This window comes from Canis lupus, chromosome 28 (genome assembly GCF_048164855.1).
Source record: "Canis lupus baileyi chromosome 28, mCanLup2.hap1, whole genome shotgun sequence".
NCBI classification, from domain to species: domain Eukaryota; kingdom Metazoa; phylum Chordata; class Mammalia; order Carnivora; family Canidae; genus Canis; species Canis lupus.
The window spans coordinates 12,968,378-12,995,824 of NC_132865.1; the positions used below are offsets into that span (position 1 = coordinate 12,968,378).

The 27,447-nt window shown below is 41.1% G+C and overlaps 1 protein-coding gene across 1 annotated transcript; it reads right to left on the reverse strand.

The window, feature by feature from the left end:
- Positions 1 to 224: 224 nt before the first annotated feature.
- On the reverse strand, positions 225 to 26,526 carry CHMP4C (charged multivesicular body protein 4C). The gene is made up of 5 exons (XM_072804098.1): positions 26,227 to 26,526; positions 7,640 to 7,817; positions 4,591 to 4,705; positions 1,336 to 1,501; positions 225 to 1,146 (listed from the first exon to the last, which is right to left on the reverse strand). Exons 1-5 carry the CDS (start codon positions 26,414 to 26,416, stop codon positions 1,085 to 1,087), a joined length of 711 nt encoding a protein of 236 aa, XP_072660199.1. The 5' UTR covers positions 26,417 to 26,526; the 3' UTR covers positions 225 to 1,084.
- Positions 26,527 to 27,447: the final 921 nt, after the last annotated feature.

The window sequence follows — 27,447 nt, forward strand, 5'->3', positions numbered from 1 at the left end:
CATACTGCGTTAGCAGCACAACAGGGGCTGGAATCCAGGACTCTTACCTCCAGCTTTAGTGTCCTTTCCACTCCATTATGTAGCTCAGCAAATGCAGGGACTACTAGAACACTTTATATAATGACATTTGTCATTTTATGGTCCATGACATATTAGGAACAATACATGATTTTGTCATTTATTTTCATTTAAAAATAACGATGGCCGAAATTTTACTCATGATATACTTTTAATCGACTCTTTATGTATTTACAAGGAATATGCCATAAGGTGTAAATAAACGTACAAGAGAGCACAAAATGGAAAAGAATGAACGCTCACACATTCAGCACGCTGAAGCCATAACAGCATCGTAATGGCCCGGGAGTGTTAACACGGCTTCCTAAGTGGCTAAATTACACCCAGGAGATCCTCGCTCAGCAGTGTAAGCTGTTAGTGCTCTCAGACATTTTGGGAAGTGCATCCATTGCCCCATTCCAAGCTTAATTGCCATAATAAATGTCAATTAAAGCTCCTTTAAGATTTTAAACTGCAAAACTCAAGTGAAACTATTTATGTATGGACTCACATAAGACTTCTGGTACATGAAGTCTCTCCTACAAGAGACACAGTGTATTTACACTTACTGTGGGACAGATAGGTTCCAACAGACACACTCAGCAAAACTTGCATTCACTTCGAAGAGAACGCTATTTTCTCTAGCTATCAACGCCCCACTTTTACGTGGCTTATAAACTGTCATATGTTTTCTATGTTAATAGAATTCCATTCTCCTTCAACAAATGTATACAGAGCACCAACTAGGTGCCGGGACTGGAAATACAGTGGCCTGTAACAAGACAAACGCCCCCTCCCATCAGCATGGCGAGATCCTCCCAGAAGCTACCAGGAAGTCCCTTTCCACCCCTGATTGGATGTCTACACACGATTCCTTGTGACTTGTGCTTATAAGGCTTAAAAGACAATTACTCGTCCAGCGTAAATATAAAACGGGGTCTTTGTTAACTTCTGAATGTGGCAAAGACATTTCTTTATGTCTTAGGTAGAGTTCATTAAGTCAGGTGTCGACGAATTCCATTTTAGTTTAAGGAGCCCAAGCTGCCAATTGTTTGATATCATCAACTTCTTCTGTCCTCTTGGAAGATGCTAAAATGTAAAAATGGATAAAAATTAGCAAGTGGTGGCCTTCACACCTGCAGCACAGAAAACAGGTTTGAATACAGGAATTAAATGGCATATGTTTATGAAATAAAAAATAAGTGCTATATGGGAATAGGCCTGGCTAGCAGTTTTCGGGAACTATCTGACCGTGGGCGGTTGAGAGGGGCAGCACACCTGCTCGAGATCGATGTGCAGTCGAGGACACGCCCGACGTTCCACCTGGCAATCTATCTGGCTGTGCTGGGAGGGAGGAAGAAGGCACATTTGGAAGTCGGATATTTGTCATCTTCGTATTTAATACCTCCTGCTCCAATTCTTCAAGTTCTGCCATCAACTCATCCTGAACATAAGAGAAAGAAAGAATTATGGAGTTAACGTTTCAAGAAGTGGGTTTCCTCAAACACAATAATAAGAACATCTGCTACCCAATTGATATGTGAGAACCCGGTGAAATGGAATATTTATTTTAAAGACTAACTCTTTCTTGCAACACTGAGCAATGATTAAAAATGAATATTTTGGGTTGTGCAAATTTGTTGTAGTTAATCTTATAATACTTCAGTAAACAGTTATTCGAGTAATTTGTGCTCGCTGAATATATAACCTCTACAGTTTCTAGGAAATTTGCACCTTGCTTGTCATGTTTCCAATGTATCTTTTCTTTTCTACTGTGACAAATTAAGAATCTGTAAAACTTTAATTGGAGCAAATACATATTTTCAGCTGGGCTAATGCCTATGAAAATAAAACAACAGGTACAGCAAAACCATGAGGTGCAGAAAGTAAAAAGAACCAAAGATACTATGGTTTCTCCGTTAAAGTACCGAAACCAGTATAAATCATGCTGTGTGGTTGGGTTAAGAAAACTTCAACTCAAGGTAGATACACTGTACTTCTTTCTTTTAGCTATGGTCTCAGAGAGTCTGGTTTAATCTTCTTCAGAGAGACAAGACCAGTTTGAGATTTTAAGAGCACAAGTCACCTTACGTCAGATATGAGCTCACTACAGAGGTTCAGATCTAACTGACTCCACGAGCACCCAAGTAGAGTCCAATCCCCCCGAGAGAGTTTGGGAATCAAAACCAAATTTGTCATTATTAGAACTCTAGGGCTGTCACTATTAGAAATGACCCAAGACACTCTTCTATTCGACCAAGGAGATTCTTTGTTTATTCATTCATTCATCATTGAACAAATTTATTGAGAGCTCACGCATGGTCAGGTATTGAACCCAGTATTGGGGGTGCAAAGGTGAATCAACAGTCCCTACACTTAAGGAACTCATTATTGAATGTGGGAGAAAGGTACCTAAACAAATCATTATCTTATATTAAAATGAGAGTAACAAAACTTTGGGCCAAGACAGGATATACTTAAGCCAACCACAACATTTAATCAAATCAATTTATATCAGATGTGCAGCACGCTTAATGATTATCTGACCACTGCTAAATCTACCTCAAGAAAAGGAAATAAATCATGAAAGTGTATGTCATTAGGCCACGTGAAATAGCAGGGTCAGTGTAATGTGTGCTTTCTGGTTTTCCACAGGCTATGTGAATACAGTGCCTTCAGAATAGGTATTCTGATGCCTATTTCTGCTCACAAAACAATTAGAGATAAATATAATTAGTATAGTAATGGCTGGACACATTATCCTACACTGAACGTGTGCCTGGAATTGCCAATAGTACTTGACAGTCCTCAACAGCACCGAGAAGATACTGACATCTTCTTAAGCAAACATGATAGAATAGTCACCTCCTCCATCGTTTACAGACTGAGTATCAAACACTTGTTCACTGATAAAATAATTTTTGAATTTAAGAAACTAAAAAAAAATAATAATAATTTAAGAAACTTCAGAGATAAGCTAGCCATCCACTAATTCTCCTTTTATAGATGAGGAAACTAAGGGTCAGAAGAGTGAAGAGACTTACACAAAGTTGAGCAACAAATCGCAGAACCCAGGTGTCCTGGTGAGCCCAGAGCCCTTCCACCATTTTGTCATGCACTCATGAGATGCTTCTTACCCTAACCGGGGGTAGGCAACATTCTCTGTCCAGGGCCACATGGCGACATCGTAGGCCTGCTGGCCACATACAGTCTCTGTTGCACAGCCTTCTTTGCTTCTACTGTTATTGCTCTGACTAACCTGTACCCTCCTTAGCTCAGGCACCGTACAAAGAGACCATGGGAAGGATTTGGCCTAACAGCCAAATTTTCTAACTCCTGGTCTACATCATTTTGGGTGGGAGGGAGAAGATATATCTTACTATTTTAATTCCAGTATAATTAAAATACAGTGTGATGTTAGTATTTAGTTGCTTACAGCAACGAGAGAGTACACATTACTCAGAGCTCCTCATGATAAATGCAGTCTTAATCCCCTTCACTTGATTCACCTTTCCCCTCACCCACCTCCCCTCTGGCAACCACCAGTTTGTTCTCTATATTTAAGAGCCTCGGGTTTTTTGGTCTTTTTTTATTTGTTCTGTTTCTTAAACTCCACATGTGATGGTCTGCAGCACTTTTAAAAGTTGTTGAGGGACGCCTGGGTGGCTCAGTGGTTGAGCATCTGCCTTCAGCTCAGGGTGTGATCCCGGGATCCTGGGATCGAGTCCTACATCAAGCTCCCCACAGGGAGCCTGCTCCTCCCTCTGCCTCAGTGTCTCTCATGAAAAAATAAATTTAAAAAATCTTAAAAAAAAAGTTCTTGATACTCAATTCTCATTTTCTCTGTTTCCATGGAACCACATCTCAGTAGATGTAGCATTTTTAATATCACATAGATGCAGGAAGTCAGATTCTTACACATACTAATCAGAGAGCTGGAAACATTTTGAAACATATACTAGTCTTACTTATGTGTGCTTTGAGCAGAACAATTGAAATTCACAGTGCAGACACCACCATTATAATTATAGTCTCTATTATTGGACTGATTAATCTAAATGGAATGTGGGTGTTAATAATGCCACTCTACATTTATTTTGTTTCATAGCCTGAGTAATAAACAGAGGCACACTAACCTCTAATTTAACAACTACAGAGCATGATATGTCTGTTCCTTGCAGAGTGACACAATCTGCTTTGTTTTGCCCAGATGTGTGAACGCTGGATTCCTCGTAATGGTGCTATTTAGGCTTCACCCATTAAAAGTCACTAACTCTACATAATCACATACTGCCTTCCCTTAATAGCTGAAAACTTAATTAGGGGTGGTCTGCTAAACCATATTAATCTTTCTTTTAAATCAGGGCTCCCAACATTTCATTTCCCCCCTTAAGAGAAGTGCATCACTAACAAATATCACTTATTCTTTAATGATATTTAAGAAAATATTTAATAAAACCTGCCTGATACATATGGGAGGAAGCTATCCTTTTCAGCAACCACATCCTCTGTTCTTTACGCTGTGATACCTACCTCATCAAAGTCATCGCCAAATCCAACCCGTTGAGAAAAGGCTTCTGAGATTTCTTGGGCAATATCCTGTTGCTCTGTGATCTCTTGCATCAAATCATCTATTTTGTTCAGATCCCTGGGCAATAATACGTTTTTGAAATATTTTAGAATTTTACTTTAAAATTATGAATTTAGATATAATCCCATATGAAAAATGAGTCAATTTAATGTAAACTCTTAGTTATTTCAGTAGGATAACAAAAATCTCTGATGAGAAGATTTACCAACTTTAAAAATAACTTGCATTTCAAAAATACTAATAATCCTGCATATGCACATATATTTTAAATATTTGATAAATAGCCGTTACATTTGGAAGTCACTAGAGACTATGACAATTTTTGTAGATGCATTTTGAGATTTTGTCTGGTAGGGCATATGTAAAATTTAATATATGCCACTATGTATCAACTCAGCAGGAAATGATGCCATGGACCCCCAAGGACCATTATGACCAAGATAAACAGCGACTATCTGAGAGCAGTCTTTTAGAGAGGCTGAACTCTGGAACCAGAGATTTTCTAGAACACCTAATGGCTCTGAGCTGCTGACTCCCTGAGGGCTTTCCCATAGCTACTGATGCCAGGTGGAGAATACAAATGAGAACAGGGTGAGCCCTAGGAAGCCCTCAGAAGAATCAGAACTTTGGCACAGGAATCCAGGTAGCCACAGGCCCACGATGGACAGCTGCTCTGAAGACAGTTTCTAGCACCTGAGCCCCCCACCCCACCTGGACCCTAACCATCAACCTAGGCTGTTCATTCTGAAGGCCAGGATCTGGACTGCTTCACTACCACCCTGTCTCTGAATCATTCCTCCAACTCTGAAACTAGGGCAAACTGATTGAGAACCAGAGGAGTGACAATTTTCCTCATTTTTAAGTGACCTAAATACTGAAATTGTGATTCCCAGTGGAATAAATATTTTGCAAGTTTCTCAGACTATGGGAAAACCCAAATATTTTTACATTAAAAAAAAGTTTTCTTTTAGCATCCTCCTATCACTCCTTATTTCCAATCATTATAATTATATTTATAACAAATATACAAGGAACTTAATTTATGAAGAGGAGTATGAGAAAGGCATAGCTGAAGTTTGGGCCTCAGGTTGAATTTTTCTCAAAAGGAATACAGTGGAATGCGGCTGCTCAGCTACCTGGAGAGAGAGGCTGTGGTTCTGTGCTACAGTCAGCACCTCACTTATAGGATTCTGTGATGAAGTCAGCACCCTGCTTACAGCAACGAGAGAGAATTTTGACTCTGATAATGACTCTAATGATCTTTCTGAAGCTGTCAAATGACAGCTGGTTATCAATGAGTTATCAAGGCAAGAAAATGTCAGCAACGATGGCTTCACTGACCCCTGCATCCACTTTTCCCATCCACAGACACTTCTCTTTACCCCTCAGGCATTCATTGCTCTTGTGCACCTTTGACCCAGACTCACTATCATACCCAATCTTGGGAAAGGATCAGGTCCCGGGCATTGATTTCTCAGGGTGAATATAAAGCAAATTATCAGGAGCCTCACTACCACTATGAATATTGACACTGAGTGCTTACTTTGCGCCAGAAACCATGTGAAGTGCATTGTATCTAGTATCTCATTGACTTTCACAATCACTACACGAGGTAAGTACTATTATTATTTCCAATTTACAGCTAAGGAAATTGAAACAGGGAAAGGCAAAGTAATTTGCTCAAGGACAGTTGGTAATGAAACAGAGATTATATATAACTCAGAAAATCTGACCTCAAATCTATGCTCATAGCTATTATTCTAGGTCAATGTTTCCCAAACACCTGTTAATATCAGAATCACTTGGGGAAAACTTGGTGCTAAAAACAAAAAGGCCCAATTCCTACCCTTCTTCAAGGAGTCCAAGGAGCCTGGGCATCTGTGTTCTCTTTTGTAGCTTTCCAGGTTTGATAATCAAAGTTTGACAACAACCATTATTTGATAATTCGAACATTCTCACAGATGTTGACATTAAGGCCTTTTAATTTTTTTAAATTTCTTTTTTTTTTTTTTTTAAGATTTATTTGACACAGAGCACAGGCAGAGGGTGAGCAGCAGCAGGAGGGGGAGAAGCAGACTCCCCACTGAGCCCGATTCCAGGACCCTGAGACATTTAGGCCTTTTAAAAACTATAGCGTGGGGGGTGCCTGGGTGGCCTAGTCAGTTAAGCATCTGACTTCAGCTTAGGTTGGGATCTCAGGGTCCTATGATCAAGCCCCACATCGGGCTCCCTGCTCAGCGGGGAGTTTGCTTCTCCCTCTCCCTCTGCTGGTCCCCACCTCCACTTGTACGCTCTCTCTCACTCTCCCTGAAATAAATAAAATCTTTTTTTAAAAATTAAAAAAAATTGGGATCCCTGGGTGGTTCAGCGGTTTGGCGCCTGCCTTTGGACCAAGGCATGATCCTGGAGTCCCAGGATTGAGTCCCACGTCAGGCTCCCGGCATGGAGCCTGCTTCTCCCTCCTCCTGTGTCTCTGCCTCTCTCTCTCTCTCTCTCTCTCATAAATAAATAAATCTTAAAAAAAAGATTAAAAAACTGGGATCCCTGGGTGGCTCAGCAGTTTAGCGCCTGCCTGCGGCCCAGGGCGTGATCCTGGAGTCCCAGAATCGAATCCGCATCAGGCTCCCTGCATGGGTCTCCTTCTCCCTCTGCCTGTGTCTCTTCCTGTCTCTCTCTCTCTGTCTCTCATGAATAAAAAAATAAAATATTTAAAAAAAATTTTAAAAACTATAGTGTGAACGTATTCACAGGTGGAATGTGAGACAATATTGAGGCAACTGGGAAACAGAGCGAAATGAGTAACTTCATTTTCTCATGGTCTTTTTTTTCCTACTCTAACTTCTATTCTTTCTTTGAGGGGGCATTCCATTCCAACGTGTCAAAAAACCTTAAATGGGTAACTCCATTCCTGCCAAAGTCACCATATAGTTCCAAAGGCTCTTCTCAACATTGAGGGAATTAATGACTTGGAGGGAGACCAAAGTCACTCACATGTTTTCATGAACTGCTTTCATCGCTTTTGCCGCAAAGCCCATGTTTCTTAACACCTCGGTGTTGGTGTGTGAGTTTTCCAGGGCTTCTCTCTGGAACTCAATGGTGGAAAGTGTGCCATCAATCTGAGCGAGCTGCTTTTCAAACCTCTTCTTCCTCTTTAGTGCCTGTAATGCAGCTAAATAAGGGAGAAGCCACATTTATAAGGAGAAAGACCAAGCCACTAGATCAAGAGACATTTGCTCAACACCAACCATAGACTCAGCATTGCTGATCCCTATAGATAACGAGGATGCCAAATAAAGCTGAGAAACTAACACTGCCATCTGACCTTTTATATTCCATAAAATATATCTCATAAGTATTTCTGTCAGTATAGGATTTTAGAAAAAGAATAGATAAAAATATGAGTAAAAATTATGCAGTAGAAAAATAAAAACTCTGAAGGAACAAAAAAAATCTTAATAATTGTCTATTCTAGCCCAATTTCCTTATTTCAAAGACAAGCTAATTGAGATCCAGGGAAGTTATGTGACTTTCTTGAAGGTAAACACTGAGTGGCAGCTGGAACCAAAACCAAGGATGATGAGCTTCATGTCTTGGTATAAAATGATCATGAGATGGTCAGCAAGGTTACATCCAACCCTGGGCATCCATAAGCTCACACTGCTTGAGTCATAGTCAAGGATGATATGACACACTGGTAAGAGAAAAGTGTTGCCTTCAGTGAAATATCCAAATACCCTCCCATTAGCTCTTCAGCAAAATAACCTTACCTGCTTTATCTGAAAAATCACAAAACTAACAGGGTCCATTTGACTCTGGCACTCCCTCCCAAAAAAAATACAATATGAGTTTTGATAGGGTATTTAGGGACAGTGCAGGAAAACAGTAGCAGAAGAATGGTAATATAAAGATAATTCAATGGAATTGACAAAACTCAAATAGCTTTATGGTTTCGGAGTGAAGCACATAAATTACAACAAGAGATTTCTGAGAGAAGTCTCTCTTCAAACTCTGCTTTAGTCAATTTATTCTTGTAATTCCAAGAGATTTGGTTTACTTATTATACCCCTGTCCAAACCATTCTCTATTTTCTCTCTTGAAATCCCAATATGATGGATGTTGGATTCCTTGGCTCTATCCTTCAATCTATAAATTTATTTCTCTTTTTGTTCTATGTTCTGGGATAAATCCTTAAGTTTACATTCTGAATTACTAATTAGTCTTCAACTACATGTATTCTATTTTTTGCTCCTTTCTTTTTAAGTATTTCTAATCATTTTTTAAATTATGTCTTTAAAAAATAAATTATTCAATTTATTTTAAATTCTGTTTTAATTATGTCTCTTGAGTTTGGTTGTTTGCTTTGCTTATCTTAACCCTTTCTTGCAATTACCTTTCATCGAAATTCTTCTGAGTCTGTGTTAAAAGTTAATATTTATAAATGAAAGACTAGAATAGTTAGTATAAGTAACTGGGGTTCTTGTAGTTACATAAGTATGTTTTCCCATGAGGTCTCTCTCTTGAAAGGCAAGGCTGCCCAAAGCTGTGTATAAGAAGCGTTTGTGTTATTCCATGGGAGGGAACAAGCAGACAGGCTTAACAAAGAAAGGCTTTATTTTAGGTGTGGAACACTGCTCTCTATCTCCCTGGGGAGCGGTAACCATCTTCCCCTATCCTTCCCTGCCCACTGTGGAAGTCCAGAATTATCAGGTTCTGCTTGGTTTCCCTCTCCAGGTACAAAATCACAGTTTAAGTCCCTGCTGACTAGCACTTACACTTTATTTAGAAAAGAGCTTTTACTTGTTTAACCTGTCCTTTAGGAAAGAACTAAAACAATTTTTTAAAAATTGTCTGGCACGAAGGCCTTTCTATGATATCACACAATATCCAATATCATCCTGTAGAGAAGCTCATCACATGAATGACCAGAGCTGTGTCAGGGTTTTCTCCCCAAGATGGAAAGAATGGCCCATTGACCCTCTGGGTTAAGGCTCTACCTGTAGATCCATATGTACTGTTGCATTTATTCACTGTATTATAATTATTTGTAAAACCTCTTCTACCCCACCTTGCCTACACTAGTTAGAAGCCCTTTGAAGAGAAATGTGGTATCCTAGTTTCCTGTTTCCCCAGTCCCAGGCCCAGTTTCTGGCACATGGCCAATAAAATACAAAACAAAAATTAACACTGAGTATTTGTTATATGCCAAACTGGTGCTAAGTGCTTTATGTGAATTATGTCATTAGCTCTCACGAAAACTCCAAGAGTAGACACTATTATTCGTCTACTTTACAGGAGATGAAATAAATATTAAATAAATAAATCCAATAATTTTGTAAACACAGTATAATGACAGCATGGTATAATAGAAAATGTATGGACTTCAAGGCCAGAGTGTACCTTCCCCCATGATTTAATAGATACGTACTCTTGGGTAAGTCACTTCCCTTGTTTGAGCTTCAGTTTGCTGTTCTGGAAATGGGAATATAATCCCCACAATGCTGGGGGATTGTTTAAGAATCAGAGATAATTTATGGAAAATACCTTATACAGTCCCCATGCAAGGTAGACAATTAACAACTAGATAATATTATTAAAAATAGCAATTTATATAACATTTATTAATTAATGCAATTGTATATCTTATTTCAGAGACTAATGAGTAACAAGTTACCTATTTTTTCATAACTCATAACAGGAACATAATACTAGAAAACATTAGAAAATATTAGAGTTAGAAAATCTTAGGAAGCTAACCTTCAAATACACATCTCCACCCAACATACCCAGAAGTGGAATGTTACAAATGTGACTCCTCCCTATCCTGTTAGGCTGGTTCGGTGTCTATACTTACTTGGAACCTGACTGGTATCCTTTGACCTAAAAGTATTTTCCTCTTTTTAGAAACACTTTAATGTTCTCTATTTAAAAATACACCATGTTTCCTAGTAAGAATTTATATTAGATTACTTTCTAAAATTCAAAAAATGCAATTTGATTTAAAGGATGAGACTTCAGAGTTACTAGATTTACGTTTTAATCTTACCCCTACCAATTAATGACTGTGCATAATAACCTTGGAGTGTGACCTTAACTCTTAAGTGACATTCTCTACTTGGATAATAATAATAATAGCAACAACAATAATATGCAGATGACAATAGACCATTGTACTCTGGAGTCAAGTTGCCTACTTCCAAACCTAGACTCCATCTATTCATAGCTGTGTGACCTTACATAAGGTGGTTATTGGAAAATAAGGATATAACTCACTCAGTGGTTGAGGATTAAATGAAATAACATACGCAAAGTATTTAGTGTGGTGCCTGACACATAGTGAGTGATTACTAAATACTGAGGACCTTCATAATCATCATCATTATCTCCTTCACAGGGCTGTCAGCACCATATGGTGGGAGCCGCATGGTATAATGCCCAACCTTGCAAATGTCTGTTGTTAATAATAATGAGTTCTGGTTTGGACACAATTTTAAGTGCCTATGTTAACATACAGTTTCTGCCCTTCAAATTACGTGGGAGGAATTTGAAAATTCACTAAGAGGTGAGATCTCAACTTACACTTTAATTCCCATACCACGAACTACGAATTGGCCTACACCAGAGTCCTAATCTCAGAGGGAGCCAGGCAAGTCATGAAAGTGAAGTGAAGCAGAGAGAGGTTAGGGAGAAAGGCCTTCTTTGTTTTCTCACCTGTGAGAGAGAACAAGACAGAGGAATATTAGTCTACTACAATAAAAAGTAGTACAAGAGTGGTAATAAAGGATAGTGGACCCTGGCCCCAGGATCAAGGAGTCAATGGGAAGAAGCAGAACTCTGGCAACCAGGAAAGCATAACCCTGATCTAACACCCACTGGGCTCCAGTCCACAACTACCATGCCCAGCCCTTCAGAGGCCCAATAGAAGCAAGAAACCTAGATTGGCATGCAAAGTCTTCCAAATTTAAAATCTGACTTACATTTTTCCAAATCACCTCGTGTGAGCAAACCCAGTGATTTCCGCACCGCTGGATCTGGCCCCAGGACACCTGACACCTCCTGTGACTTCTATCTGGCACAGTACACTTCTCCCAAACACTAAGACAAGAGGCTTACGTTCCAAGGAGCCGAGAAGGGTATGTGAAGAGTCTCCTTGTGAGGCGGTTCCCACATGAAAGGATGATGCCTCAGGCCCACCATGAATTAAGACAGGCTTTGATTTGGGGTTGTTTTTTTGTTTGTTTTTGTTTTTGTTTTAAGATTTTAATTATTTATTTGAGAGAGAGAGCACGAGCAGGGGGAAGAATGGAGGGAGAGGGAGAAGTAGACTCCCCTTGGAGCAGGGAGCCCGACCACATGGGGCTTGATCCCAGGATCCTAGAATCATGACCTGAGCCGAAAGCAGATGCTTACCCGACTGAGCCACCCAGGCACCTCTTGATTGATTTTGTTTTATAATAAACAATTTGGGAAAGAAATGGCTGCATATTTTCAAAGACATGGAACAAATACTGCAAACTTCACATTGCTCCTGTTTTGGGAGAGAAGGATGTTTTTAAAGCCATGTAATTTAACCTGGGTAGAAGGTGCAATTCAATCTTCAAACTCCTGTCTGTGCTTTTAAGCACCTGGTGAGACCTGGGCAACATTCTTTCTAAAACAAAGCTATCTACTGTTTTGTTTTGCAGTGGAGAAACAGCCAAGGGTTTTGCTTCGGGGCTTCACAATGATGTCCCTCGGCAATGGATTCAAAGAACAGTGAGTAGTCCACACCGCTGTAAGGGTCGCATGAAGAGCCCTTACTACAGCTCAGCGAGGATAGGGGCTGAAACTTAAGAATTACTCACTTGAACCAAAATTCCACCAGCCTTAAGCAACTTTACTCCACTACTACAGAGCCAGAGGAGGAAGGCTTTCAGTCACCTATGAAAAACAACTATACATGGCAGGAAAAAAGTTACAGTTTTATTGCTCCTATAGTATAAAGGGCATCTTGGTTTTAAAGGTCAATCTGTTTTTCACACACTGAGTATCTAAATGTGTGCCTTGTTAATCCATTAGTGGTCCAAAAAAAAAAAAAAAACAACAACAAACAAAAAAAGAATCTTTCAGAAACCATCATATCCAGTGACTATCGACAAACCTGTTGGTGAAATATGAAACTGCATTATGACAGCTCTTCCCTCTACCAGGAATGGATGATCTTTAGAAAAGGCCTAAAAGATGGGGCCTGGAGGAGAAATCCCAGAGGGCTTCAGGTACATATGTCACACGTAATTGATAATGTCGTCCTTTGCTTTTAACTGGGAAGTGTCGTAATCATGTGGTTTTATTTGAGAAACTTTAAGGTAAACCCTGTTCTTACTCACATACCAATCACTTTGTTAATTAAATAATACCTTCTATTTATGGCACCTTGTTTTAGTTCTTGAAAAACACAATCTGAATAAGCATGATGGTAAGCGTTCTACAGACACCATAAAAAGAAAATGTTTAAAGTCACAGGTTAGATTGAAAACAGCTGGGATCATACTAGAAAACTGTAAGGTTCATTTGCCCAGCACCACCCCATCGTGAATTTCCCTGGCCATCTTCAGTTTGAAAAAATATATATTCTTATCCATTCATTTCAGCCACTCCATGAGTATACACTGAAGATCTCCCCCACCCCCAGTATTATGTTAGGCACTGCAGGGACAAAGAAATAAGGCTATAATCTCAGAGGATCAAATATGCAATGGGTGTTCAACCACTTATTCATCATTGAACAAGCATTTATTAAGCACCTACTATCTTCCAGAAACTGTGACCACAGATACTAACAGGTATAAGTTACATTTAAGCAGCAGAGGAGACATATAGAATAACGAGAGACTTGTAGAAGGTAGGGTGGGCGCACACAGGGAATGGACAAGGGATGGTGTCACAGAGGCAATGGAGATGAAGCCAGGGTGACAGTCTGCACGTATACACAAACAGCAAACACACAGCAGAGGAAGGAACACAAATGATAAAAGGTGTCACAGGATGGAGTCACCTCCACAACGCAAATCTCCTGCTAGACAAGGTGAAGTTTCTGGCTGAGATATATGAGAAACCAGAAACTATAAACCCCAAAATAGAGCACATCACACCAGCTCACCACACCGGCTGGATCTTATAAGTAACCTTCCTATTTTCAAGGTCTCACCAATATTAAATGTCCTAGAAAGGGTCAAGAGCAAGCTAAAAGAAGACCAGAACATGGCAACGATGTGGGGAATTATACAATGGTGAAGCAGATGCCTGAGAAAACAGTAGAAAGGAAAGAGATTGGAGAAAGTAAGTAAGAGATATCCCAAGGAAAAGGACATTTGGAAGTGGACTACTGCTGTAAGCAAGCCAGTGACGGTGGACTGAAAATGCAGGAAAAAAAAGAGAAATGGGGATTGATAAAGTATGAAAGATTAGAAAGAGGATAATTAACACCCTATCCCATCTCCGGAAAGATAGGAAATGGACAAAGGAAGTTAAAGTTCATTTCCAACAGAAATCATGCTACTCTCATTTTTCTGAAAAGCTCACAGCTACTTTTGGAGATCGAAGCAGTTCTTACCGCCAGGATGTTGCACGAGAGATTATTAAATCTGAGAGCGAAAGGTCATGACCAAAAAGTGCTATCAGCCTTGAGCTGTCGAAAAAGGAAGAACGCTTGCCTAAGACTCATTTTATATATCCACTGAAATTCTTATTTCTTATAATTAATTGCTTCTGAGGTCGATTGCTCCGCAAGTCAAATTAACCTGCTATTGGAACAACATACCAATGTAGTAATTAAAATGTACTTGATATTCTTTGTAAAAACCCAATTAAATGTTTGACTAGGAAGCATATATAACTGAATGGATGAGTTTTTTTACCTGCTACCAGTATTATTAGTAACCTCACACGTTGGTAACCTCTATGGGGCTGCTACTGCCTAAAATGCAAGGAAAATAGGATGAATATGAAACCAGCAAATATTAAATAGAAAAAGTCAGAAATATGGGCACCTGGGTGGCTCAGCGGTTTAATGTCTGCCTTTGGCCCAGGGCGTGATCCTGGGATCGAGTCCCGCATTGGGCTCCCTGCAAGGAGCTTGCTTCTCCCTCTGTTTGTGTCTCTGCCTCCCTCTCTGCCTCCCATGAATAAATAAATAAAATCTTTAAAAACAAAAAGTCAGGGCAGCCCGGGTGGCTCAGCAGTTTAGCGCCGCCTTCGGCCCAGGGCGTGATCCTGGAGACTCGGGATAAAGTCCCTCGTCGAGCTCCCTGCAAGGATCCTGCTTCTCCCTCTGCCTGTGTCTCTGCCTCTCTCTCTCTTTCTGTGTCTCTCATGAATAAATAAAATCTTAAAAAAAAAAAAGTCAGAAATAGTGATTATACTTAACTCTAGGGTAGACATATGTACCTATAAATGTAATTCCATATCACATGTGTACATATATACATGGTTGTATGTAGCTATATGCACGTATGTACATGTGTTATACATGTGCATGTATGAATATGTACATGTATATAAATGTGTGTACATATATGTACAACATAGTTCTATTTTTCTACTTGCAGCAAGGATTCCTTTTCATCTGATACACCAACATTTCCTACTATTTTGACTGTGGCTTGCAGGTGCCCCTGAGAACCAACAAACTATACCCCTACAGTGCCCTTTAACTCTCACTGTCTTATGATTCCATGATTATTCCCTTGAGATTCTATGATCAACAAATCTTGAAAAATATATAGCTCCTATCCTCAAGCTCCTATCCAATTTCTATTTGAATTTCTTTTTTAAAAAATATTTTATTTATTTATTCATGAGAGACACAGAGACAAAGGCAGAGACACTGGCAGAGGGAGAAACAGGCTCCTTGCAGGGAGCTCGATGAGGGATTCGATTCAGGAACTCTGGGATCATACTCTGAGCCAAAGGCAGATGCTCAACCACTGAGACACCCAGGCATCCCTATATTTGAATTTCTTTAAGAGAAGGTTTACCCTGCAATTGGTGATGAATTATTCTTTAACTTTGCAAGTGTAAGTGGGAGAACAATACTCAACAAAGGAAGATAGTTTATATAATAAAAATTTTCAAACTCCTCACAAAAAGGTAAACCAAAGGCTCTTATATATGTGATCTTTAAAATACATGTAAATTGATTTAACATGATTTTACTTTTTCCTGCTGCAGTTAACAAAGTATAAGTTTTGAGTTAGGATAATATCTTTGTTCAGACTCCAAGGTTATATTGACTTTCACCTACATGTACTAAATATGGTCATGGAATTTGCACTGCTCACTGAGAAAGGCCTATTCTATTGACCAATATTACTTCTAAAGCAAATAAGGTATGGATATGTAGCATATAGGACTATGTGAAAGAACCAAAAAGATTCACCAGAAATTCATATTTAAATAGAGAATAAAATGTCAAAAAGTGTTTGTCGAATATCTGGCTGCATGATTTTATTCCTCTAAGTTTATATGTGAGCCAAATGTAAAAGTATACATTGTATTTCATTTAAGCTGGATGGTTGACATTAAATTTTAATTTTTAAATGCTTCAGCTTCTGCTGCAAGTATTCCCAACTTTTAACAGAGAATAATCAACTTTTCCTTGCCTGTAATTTTTAAATCACCATTCTTGTTGCTGGCTTTTGAGGGGTGGTTTTGTTTTTGGCATGTAAGTCACTAGGTCGCTAGAAGGAGGAAGAGTTGATAGAGGTTGCGCAGATGACAGTCGGGCTTTAGCTAACCCCATCCTCTCACTGGAAATACCCACAAGCGAGAGATACCTGGGAGAAGGGCTTAGCAGTGGGCTCAAAGATTCATTGGTTTGGATTTAGGAGTTCATTGCTTTAAAGCATAAATTTTGGACTAAATCCCAAATATTTCCAATAAGCAATTCTCTATTAAGAACCACTTATTTGAGGTAAGAAATCAAGATCACTGGTATATGAAAGTCAGTTATTTGGGAAATAGATTACTATTTGCTTTATATTTATTCCAGACTCTTGCTGTTTTGTTCCTTCTCCTTCTGTAAGCTTATAAGCCAATTGTGTTTGTTGAACTTCTATCAAAGAATAGTCAAAAAAAAGTAGGAAAAACTAAAATTACCAGTCTGTACTAAAGTTCTAGTCACAGTTTCCTATGGCAAAAGGTTGAGAATGGAATTTTTTAAAAATAAATCCTCAATATTACCGACGTCTTTTAAGTACCTGCGATAATTTTGTCCCTTAAAAGTACAAATGGAGGGGTGCCTGGGTGGCTCAGTCAGTTGAGCAATAGATTCTTGATTTTGGCTCAAGTCATGATCTCAGAGTCCTGAGATAAAGCCTGTGTTGGGTTACATGCTCAGCAGGGAGTCTGCTTGGGATTCTCTCTCCCTGCCCACCCCACTGTTGTGCTCCCTCTCTACAAAAAAAATATATCAATGAATCTTTTTACCAAAGTACAAATTGATTCACATATATTTAAGTATATAACAAAAAATAAATGCCAACATAAATCATTCTCATCTTTTCCAAAGCTGATTGCCAAAGCAAAGCACTGTAAACTTAAAAAAAATCTCAGTCTTAGAAATGGCCTTGTATCTCACTGGCTAGACTATCATGCATGTGTCCTGTTTTCTTGAAAACAAAATCTGATCTGAAATTAGTAGTTCTAAATACTGAGGAACACAGTAATTCTAAGTACATCTGAGGGCAAGCTTACAATAATCTGCTATCGTTTCTCAAAACTGTATAAATCATATGACTTTTGCATAATCATGGTGTCAATAAATTTTCTACCTTATTGTGGCTAATTCAATTAATTGCAAAATAGTATACATCAAGGAAAATTGTATTCTTCATATAATGTATTTTGCAAAAAAAAAAAAAAGCTCTATTATCCAGCTTTGTGAAACTTAAAATGAATAATAATAATAACTGTTCCAAAATGTATAATGATGCTCCATATTCATGACAGGGAAAAAAAAAAAAAACAACACCAAAACCCTCAATTAGTTACATAAGAAATAGTACCAATTACCCTTCTAGAAGTAGCTACAACACATCAGCAAACTGTCAAAAATCTGCTCCACAGACTTTTTCTAGAATGCTTCTAGAACAGAGACACCCTACACTCTAGTTTCTGAGAAATTAGAAAAGACAATGATAACTAGAAGCCAATATGAGCTCACAAAGATGAAAAATAGCAAACTAATCTCATTGACCTGTTTTCTTTGGGTTACTAGATGCTGACTCAAGGTAAAAAACCATAGGCCACTCAACCAGCCTTCTCACATTATGCACATCAGAATTAACCAGAAAGGCTTGAGTATCACAATCCTAAACTTACCCTAGACTTCTTGAGATAGAATTGCCTGGTGTGGCATTTTAAAAAGCTCTCCAGGTGAATCTGGTGAAGCTAATATACTCTCAGTTCATAAATCAGCATTTGGGAATCAGAGGTGTGTGACTATTGTTTGGTTTCAAGAATATAACTCACAAGGTATATTGAAGCATTGTTAGGGAAAAGAGAAAAAGGTGGAGAAATAAGATGATATGGGCTAGAAATGTACATTAGGTATCTTCATAGCTAGATGAATAACTGAACTCATTGAGCACTGATCTGTCAAATTGGTAATCATGCCTTACTCAAATCTTAGATGAAATGTTATTACTGGAATATAAAGGTTATCCTGTAAGGAAGTCTCTAGAGGCATGCCATGAGGCTCTGTCCTTGAGTTCTGTCTTATTCAATATATTTTAACAAATACTTTGACAGAAAAACAAAAACAAAAACAAAAAAACCCCACCTGTTGATCAAATTTGTGACTGGTTCGGGCAGCCTGGGTGGCTCAGCGGTTTAGCACCGCCTTCAGCCCAGGGTGTGATCCTGGAGACCCAGGATCGAGTCCCACATCGAGCTCCCTGCATGGAGTCTGCTTCTCCCTCTGCCTGTGTCTCTGCCTCTCTCTCTCTCTCTCTGTGTCTCTCATGAATAAATAAATAAATAAATAAATAAATAAATAAATAAATAAATAAATATCTTTAAAAAAATTGTGACTGGTTCAACAAAAAAGAAATTGCTCATATATAAGACAATGAAATCAGAATTTTAAGATTTAACTGAAAATAAGATGATCGTGAACAGAAATAAATGTAAAATACTGAATGCAAGCCTAACATATTGATTTAAATGGGGAGAGGGTAAATCTGGCTGGGATTCTGCACTCTTTCCAAATCCACTGGGGGAAGGCAACTGACCTGCATCTGAAAAAGCACAACAGAACAAAAGAGATAACAAGCCCATGGCATTCTGCTGGTTGGGGTACCTAAGTGGGTGAATGAGGGTATAAGTCTATGAGGATCCCTGCCAGGGCTGAGAGAGGGAAGGGAGGTAGTAGGAAAGTGAGAAGTTTTAACACCCCAGCTTAAGTGAGTAGGCTCCCAGGGCCCATTCAGATATTTTAGGTTTCCCCACAAGGGGTGACAGCCCAGGGGGAGCTTCTGAGGTGGGGCAGAGAAACTGAGGGTGAAAACTGAAGAAGGGTCACATTTCCATTGATGTATGTTTTCCAGAAGAAAGAAGAGTAGTTGAATGGAGAACAAGACCTGACTCGCATATGGGTCCTTAATGCCCCAGGAATAAAACTCTTTCTTTTCTCTGGCCCTAGAATACACAGAGTACAGTACAAAATTATCAGATAATTGAGGCACCTGGATGGCTCAGTTGGTTAAGTGTCTACCTTTGGCTCAGGTCACCATCCCAGAGTCCCTGGATGCAGCCCCATGTCTGCTTCTCCCTCTCCCTCTGCTCCTCTCCCTGCTCCTGCTTTCTTTCTCTCTCTCTCTCTCTCTCTCAAATACATAAAATCTTTTTAAAAATCAGATAATCAAAGGCAAGCAGAATACTTTATCGTGATGCTTGGTTTTAACTTGAATTCTGGAGAACTCTGAGATTCTTCAGGACTATGGAGTCACAGTACCAGGTGGACTTCCCTCAAGAAAACTAATACAGGGTAGCTAATAGGCATCCGTCAGAAGCTTCAGGAATGTTTCTTCAGCAGGAAACAGAAGGGAGGTGGGTGGATATTTCTCCTCTGAGTCTCTGATTAATAGAGGAGGAAGAAAGCAACAACAGGAACGGTGAGGGTAGAAGATGGAGGAGAGGTTTCTAGTTTAGCAGCTCATGGAATACTACCTGCCTCCTCAGTTCCCAAGCTGTAGTGGGCATCGGAATCACTGGGTTATCTCTTCAAAGTTCAGAGTTCTGGACCCCGTACTCCACCTACTATATTAGAACGGTGAGGGGGGTCCTTGTGAGTGTACATTTTAACAAACATCTTCAAGGAATTCTGATGGGGGTGACCTGAGGGCCACGTTTTGGGAAACTCTCTTAAGAAAGGAGGTCACCAAGTGAGTGATATCTCCCAAGAGACTTCCCGTCCATCAGGGCCCTGCATTCTGCATCAGTCTCATGTCACCTGAGCCATGCATGCCTACGCCCTCACTACTTGGACAACAAAGCTGATACACAGCTGACGCAGACGGCATTCTTTTTATACAGAAGTCCGTCCGGTTGTCCGTGTCTGAGACTGCAGAATTCAGCTCCATGACAACCATAATAAAAAGCAAACTGAAGAGGAACCAAGGAGGTTCGTACATGAGGCTAAGCCAATGGGAGCGTGCACACACCCCAACTCCAAGGAACATCAAGTCTGCGTCACGACTCTGAAAGCAAATTCGGCCTTGCCAAGAAATAGCCCGGGCTTCAAAGAGAGCTGGCTTACTCCAAATAAAAGACTGTGCCCTCAGATCTCACTCATCAGATACCTGATGGAGGAGCAGAAGGGCCTCAGCTGCCAGGTGTCACTGGAATCATGTGTAAAGATACTGAAGAGGGGTTGTGACCAAATTTGTTCCTTCTTGGTCTTAACCTTTCGTCCCTATTAGCCCATTGCCCACAGCCTGAGGCCTGTGGATAACCCAGACTGGAGCCAGCCCTCTCCACATAATCACATATTTGAAGTTCCTGCTCAGCCGAGGAAAAGGTAAGCAACAGAGGCACCTAGGGTGCAAATTTAAGAGGGTAATCACTCTCAGGGGCACACAAGTGTGTGCCAGGGGTCTCTCTTACCTCCCACTAGACCAGGCCCTGGGAAGCAAACCTTAGCACAGTAGGGGGGGTAACTGAGAGGTGACTGAGGGAGTTCAGGTCCGCAGAACAGGAGACACAGAAAAATGACTGCGGTCCTCAAGTATGTGAAAGGCCTTCACATGTGACAGATGGAATAGATTTATTCCTCTTTTTTTAAAGATTTTGTTTATTTATTCATGAGAGACACAGAGACAGAGGCAGAGACCTAGGCAGAGGGAGAAGCAGGCTCCCTGTGTGCAGAGCCTGATGCAGGACTCGATCCCAGGGCCCCGGGATCACGCCCTGAGCCAAAGGCAGACACTCAACTACTGAGCCACCCAGGTGCCCCTGGAGTAGATTTATTCTATGTTATTCCTGAAGACAAAATTTGGACCAGTAGGTGGAACTTAGTAGGAAGCCAATTTCAGCTAGGTAAAAAAAAAATACTGTTATCACAAGGGCTGACATTTATAGAGCACTGAATTAAGGGCTTTATACAATAATGTCATTAATCCTCATAACTCTGAGGACTAATCATCTCCTTGCCATGACGCAGATGAGGAAACCGAGAACTAGGCAGGCCTAGGAAATGGTCTAGAGCCACACCATGTCTAAGTGGCCGGGCGGGGCTAGGAATCGAACCCAAAGTTGTCTGCTTTGAAGCCGAGTCTCCTGACTGCAACACTAAGTTATTGTCTATCAAATGTGTAAAAACTGGATCAGGACCTTATATTTAAGCAAAATAAAACCTGTGGCCGTCTCTTGGTGAGTGAGATTATTTTTAAAAAGACCTCAAGGGAGGTTAGAATAGTGACCACTATGGTGTTCCACCAATCTAGTGTGGCAGGAGGGGTTTGCAGTACACCGATCCCTTCAGCTCCTGAAGCCCTGGGACACCAAGAGTCCCCAAGCTGCTTGTCCCTGGTTATCCCAGAGAAGCACACAAATATTATCAGTGCCATAGAGGCCATGATGTGCGGAAAAGGTTAGGAAGCACTTCCAAGACTTAAGGACCACATATTCCTAACTCATTAACATTACTATGGATTTAAACTCTTCATCCTTAACTCCCCCACCACCACCACCACAGGGAAGAATCACGGAGGCGGGGGTTTAGATGGATTGATTGATGACAGAGAGAAAGAGAGAGAATAAACAGGCTCAAGCAGGAGGAATAGCTGGGGAAGGAGGGGGAGAAAGAATCTGAAGTTGACTCCACACTGAGCCCGAAGGCAGGGCTGGATCCACGACCCCAAGATCCTGGCCTGAGTGGAAATCAAGAGTCAGACGCTTAACTGAGTGAGCCACCCAAGCTCCCCCTGGGGGCACTTTTAAAAAAAATATTGATGCCTGAGCCCTCCCCCCCACCCCAGTCAATTATATCAGAATCTAAGGGGTGAGACCCAGGCATCAGGGTAACTTAATATACAGCCAGGATTGAAAACTGCTCTCAGGGTCGGCCTGAGTGGCTCTGATGGTTAAGCACCTGCTGGCTCAGGACATGATCCTGGGGTCCTGGGATCAAGCCCCCATCAGAGACCCCGGCTCAACAGGAAGCCTGCTTCTTCCTCTCCCTCTGCCCCTCTCCCATTTGTGCTTTGCACACTGTCTCACAAAATAAATAAATAAAATATTTTTTAAAAATTAAAAAATCAAAACTGCTCCTGATGACAGTGCTCAAAAGAAAAAAATTAAGTAGTCTGTAAAAAGTCTGCTTTTCCACAAAGCAGATTACCAGTTGTAAAGCAAGGGTACTCTACAAAAACTACATTAAAGAATCTCTGACCTCCAATGTTTTTTTTTTCCATTTTTTAAATGGGACTACTAGAAATTTTTTATTATTAGTTTCAGAGGTAGAATTTAGTGATTCACCAGCTGCATATAATTCCCACTGCTCATTCCAACAAGTGCCCTCCTTAATGCCCATCACCCAGTTACCCCATGCCCCCACCCAACTTCCAAAACTTTTAACCAAATTATAAATCTTGTTCCAAGGGTTAATCTTTTAGATCAACAGGGTCCTGAATACCATGGGTGTTGCCCAACCAATTTGGTAATGAACACTCAGGTTCTTTTTGGGAAATTATGGTAACTACCAAAGAAGTTTGAAGTGAGAAGAATTAGCGACGCCTGCACAATTTAGTATGAGATACAGTAAGAACAAGTTTCAGACTAAATTCTGCATAAACAAACATACACTGGCAAGCAAAAACAATGAAGCCTGACTCAATGTCCCCTTAGGGGCTCCAATATACCCCATATGAGAAGCTCACTAAAGGGACGCCTGGGTGGCTCAGGGATTGAATATCTGCCTTCAGCTCAGGGCCTGATCCCAGGGTCCTGGGATCAAGCCCCACATCAGGCTCCCCACCAGGGAGCCTGCTTCTCGCTCTGCCTGTGTATCTCTCATAAATAAGTAAGTCTCACTGAAGGCAGTGACATGCCCTGGTAGGGTGCTGTGCTCCGTGCGAGGTGCACTCTGTCAAAAATACACCTGAACCAAGAACCAGACACGGTGTTCATCTGCGATCGAGTCTCAAGTACCATTTTAATGTTAAATTAGTTATATATCTAGTAGATTCTTATTATTTGTTCTTACAATGGGAAGCAAGGAAGTGTCTCCAGACTAGTTTAGCCAACCCACGTATTTAGAGTATCTATAATTTCACCACTGAGATTTCATTTCTAACACCATGCTAATTTAAAAGTTACTTGCTTTACCAATAAAACCCAGTTTTGACATTCAGAAGGCTGCCAAAGCTTCTGTTGTTGTGGAGAAATAGATTACCGCAGAATTTGTAGTGGCCAGGAGTTCAGCCCTTGTTTTTCTTTTTCTTTCTTTCTTTTTTTTTTTTAACATATATATATTTTTAAGATTTTATTTATTTATTCATGAGAGACACAGAGAGGGAGAGAGGCAGAGACAGAGGCAGAGGGAGAAGCAGGCTCCATGCAGGGAACGGCCCTTTCTGATACAATGTTAACTGGCCATTCAACCTCTTATTCTTGGCAGCAAGCTAGCTGACCAATCATGTCTAGAAGTAAAACTTTAACTGCATGTACATAATGTCACTCAGATTATAAAGTACAGCCCTTATAGCACAATATACAGCCCTGTGTAAAATACAGCCTTGTATAAACAAGGCCCATTTTGTACTAACTATATTGGGCTTGATTAAACCATGTATGTGAAAATATTTCTTAGTAGCTAATGGAAAACAGAAACTATGTGTACATGACATTATCTGATTTATTTGAAAAATGCTGATATTGACAGGTCTTCTAATATGTGGGTCTGGGATTAAATTCTTTCCATAGTTTAGAGTACAGATGAACTCATGCTAACTAGCCTATTTCCGCTCCCACAACCACTGTTAGAACCAGGCCTGGGCTAAAACCTGGGAAGTTCCCAAGGATAAATGATAAAGAGTAAGTGGCTTTTTCTAACCCCAATTAGTTATTTGCACATGATACACGCATCTGTAACTTCCCTGACTTAAGGAAGTTAGATTGATGCTCTTAATTAATGTTGTCTTTAATTCTGTGGGAGGATCTTAATAAAGCCATTTGCAATATACTTTAATGCATTACCAGTTGGAGACCATTTCTGGGAAAAAAAATCAATAAAATGTAGATTACCTTACATTTTTGTCTTCTGAAAGCAAATCTACATTTTCACCACTTCCTAGGAGCAGATGTTCAATTTTTAAGATTTTTTACACCAGTATTTACTGAGCAACCACTGTAGATAAAACAATATACAGACCCAAAAGGGTGACAGAGACATCCCTTGACAGACATCAAGCAAATTTCAGAGTGCCTATCAAACTGAAGAGGGGGAAAAAAAAAAAAAAAACGAAGAGGAAGAGCAGAGAAAAAGACCTGCCAATGACTTTTTAGCAAGCCATAATGGCATAGTATCTCTTTAGAAATTGCCATTAAATCGCTTCCCAAAATGTTTTCAGACAAAGTAAAAACAGAAACCAGTATTTAAAACAGGCCAGGATATAGTAGCCCAGCAGCAGCAGAGAAAAATGAAACTTGGCCTTTTTACTGTTGGTAGTTAAGTGGACGCAAATGTATCAGGCACATTTTTATGGGAAGCAGCAGGGTTTTCAAGGTCAACTCCAGAAGACATTATTCCTTTCCTGCATTAAACAATGGCAGCATCATTTGGGGCTGAGTAAATCTCCCCAAGCCTTTGTCATGACTAAAGAAGCCTGACTTGTGGATGCAAGTTCAGGGTTAGGTGGTGGGCAGAGTTCTGTTACTGCCGCTCCTATTTCTGAGTCCGCCACTGCAAAACCACTTTTCTTTCTGGTGTTACAAGACCAAATCATTTCAACTTCTCCCTGGGTTTTTTTTATACGTGTCACTGTGCTGTTCAGACCTACTCTCTATAAAGAGCGCAGTACGCTGAAGAAACCAATTAACTCTGGAAAGCAACAAAGGGTTCAAGGTGCGACAGGAGCACCAAGTGTCATTACTGGTTCAAAGTCCCTTGCGTGGTAAAAACCAGTGAGAGGAAATATAATATTTAGTTCCTCGACTATTTTTTAAAAATAATAACCTCAACAGCAGAACAGCCAACGAAACTCTTCAACGGCTTAGGAGCAAGGTAAAACCAGAACATACTAGAATATACTCTGCTAGAGATTTCTATGCAAGTTAAAATGTGTGATCCAATATATATAAACACACAACAGAAAACTTGATATTGGAGGTCAGCAGGGCTGGGCTAAGGTCAGGCAAGACAGGAGTAAAATTTAAGATGGGAGGCAAAAAAAAAAAAAAGGAATCAAGATAAATAATATTTTAATGCAACGTCTTTAAAGTTCAAAATTCACAATGGACAAAATAACACATTAAAAAAAAAGTCAAATAAAAGAAGTGCCTTGTAGAACGACGTAAGGGCCAGAGGCAAAAAAAAAAAAGAAAAGAAAAAAAAAATCAATAATACCAATTCTTGGGGATCCCTGAGTGGCTCAGCGGTTTGGCACCTGCCTTAGGCCCAGGGGGTGATCCTAGGGACCCAGGATCGAGTCCCACATCGGGCTCCTGCGTGGGGCCTGCTTCTCCCTCTGCCTGTGTCTCTGCCTCTCTCTCTATCATGAATAAATAAAATCTTAAAAAATAATACCAATTCTTTTTTCTTTCTTTTTTTTCTTTTTTTTTTTTTTTTTTACATGTAGATAATTTTGTTCATCATCGGTCTTTTCCATTAATTCTGAGCTTTTTAAAGCGTGTTCTTTACTGGGCCTCCCTAACAGCCTGCCCTCCAGGGTTGTGCCTCCTGAGCTGGGGGGTCAACAGCAGCTCCTGGAAAGGCCGCGGGGGGAGGTGCGGCCTCCGGGGCGGGTCCCCCAGGACCGGGCTTGCAGGCGGGGTGGGGGTGGGGGTGGGGGTGGGGGTCCCGCCTGCGCCGGCCCCGGGCCTACCTCGCGGATTCCGCGTGCCGTGCTTCTTGGCCAGGGTGAGCTCCCTCTGCACGCGAGCCTCCAGGTACTCCTGCTTCTTGCTCAGCATCTCCTCGGTCTCCCGAAGCCGGGCCAGGGCCTCCTGCGGGCTGGGGGCGGCCCGGCCCTTCGAAGAGCGTCCGGCTCCGAAGAACTTGCCCAGCTTGCTCATGGCCGCGGCTGCGGGGGGCGCCCCCACCCCGGGGACCCGGCGGCGACGCGGCGCTCGGGTCTCGGGCCCACCGCCCACAGGCAGCGCTCCCGGGCGGGCGAGTCGTCGGGGCAGGTGACACACGCCCCTGGGCAGTTCCCGGCGGCCGGGCCCGCCCCGCGGGGCGGAGGGGGCGGGGCGGGGGGGGAGGGGGCCGGCAGCGAGCGGGACCCGAGGGGCGCGGGGAGGCGATGGAAGGTGGCGGGGGGGGTCCGGGTGGCCCAGCGGTTTGGCGCCGCCTTCAGCCCGGGGCGTGACCCTGGGGTCTCCGGATCGAGTCCCACGTCGGGCTCCTGCGTGGAGCCTGCACCTGCCTCTCTCTCTCTCTCTCTCTCTGTGTCTCATGAGTAAATAAATAAAATCTTTAAAGAAAAAAAAAAAAAGTGGGCAGCCCAGGTGGCTCAGCAAGCAGTTGAGCGCTTCCTTTGGCCAAGGGCGTGATCCTGGAGACCCGCGATCAAGTCCCGTGTGTGTGTGTGTGTGTGTGTGTGTGTGTGTGTCATGAATAAATAAATAAAATCCTTTTTTTTTTAAGATTTTTTAAAATTTATTTATTCATGATAGAGAGAGAGAGAGGTAGACAGAGAAGCAGGCTCCTTGCACCGGGAGCCCGACGCGGACTCGATCCCGGGACTCCAGGATCGCGCCCTGGGCCAAAGGCAGGCGCCAAACCATTGCGCCACCCAGGGATCCCCAAAATCTTTTTAAAAAGAAAGAAAAAGATGGACAAGACTGCAACCAACTTGCCGCTTTAGCGGCCCGCCCAGGCTGGAAGGACTGACTAGTTTGCGAACGGCTTCCAGGGAGGCCTGAAAAGTGCGCTTTACCCACCCAGATTTTAAGAATTTTTTTTAAAAAATTAAAAAAAAATGTAAAAAGCTTTATTCCACATACGTGTGCTTACTTGCGAGCGGGTGCTAGCACAGTGCTCGCGTATTCGGTCTCTCTCCTCCTAGAAGGACACTCAGGTGTGTTGGTGTAGGTGCTGTTGT

Excerpts from the sequence above, each read along its gene's own strand:
- CHMP4C (XM_072804098.1), bottom strand. The coding sequence starts at position 26,416 with ATGAGCAAGCTGGGCAAGTTCTTCGGAGCCGGACGCTCTTCGAAGGGC. Across the intron at positions 7,818-26,226 it reads CGGCACGCGGAATCCGCGAG|CTGCATTACAGGCACTAAAG; the intron begins GTAGGCCCGGGG and ends TCCCTTATTTAG. Across the intron at positions 4,706-7,639 it reads AAAGCAGTTCATGAAAACAT|GGATCTGAACAAAATAGATG; the intron begins GTGAGTGACTTT and ends ATTATTGCCCAG.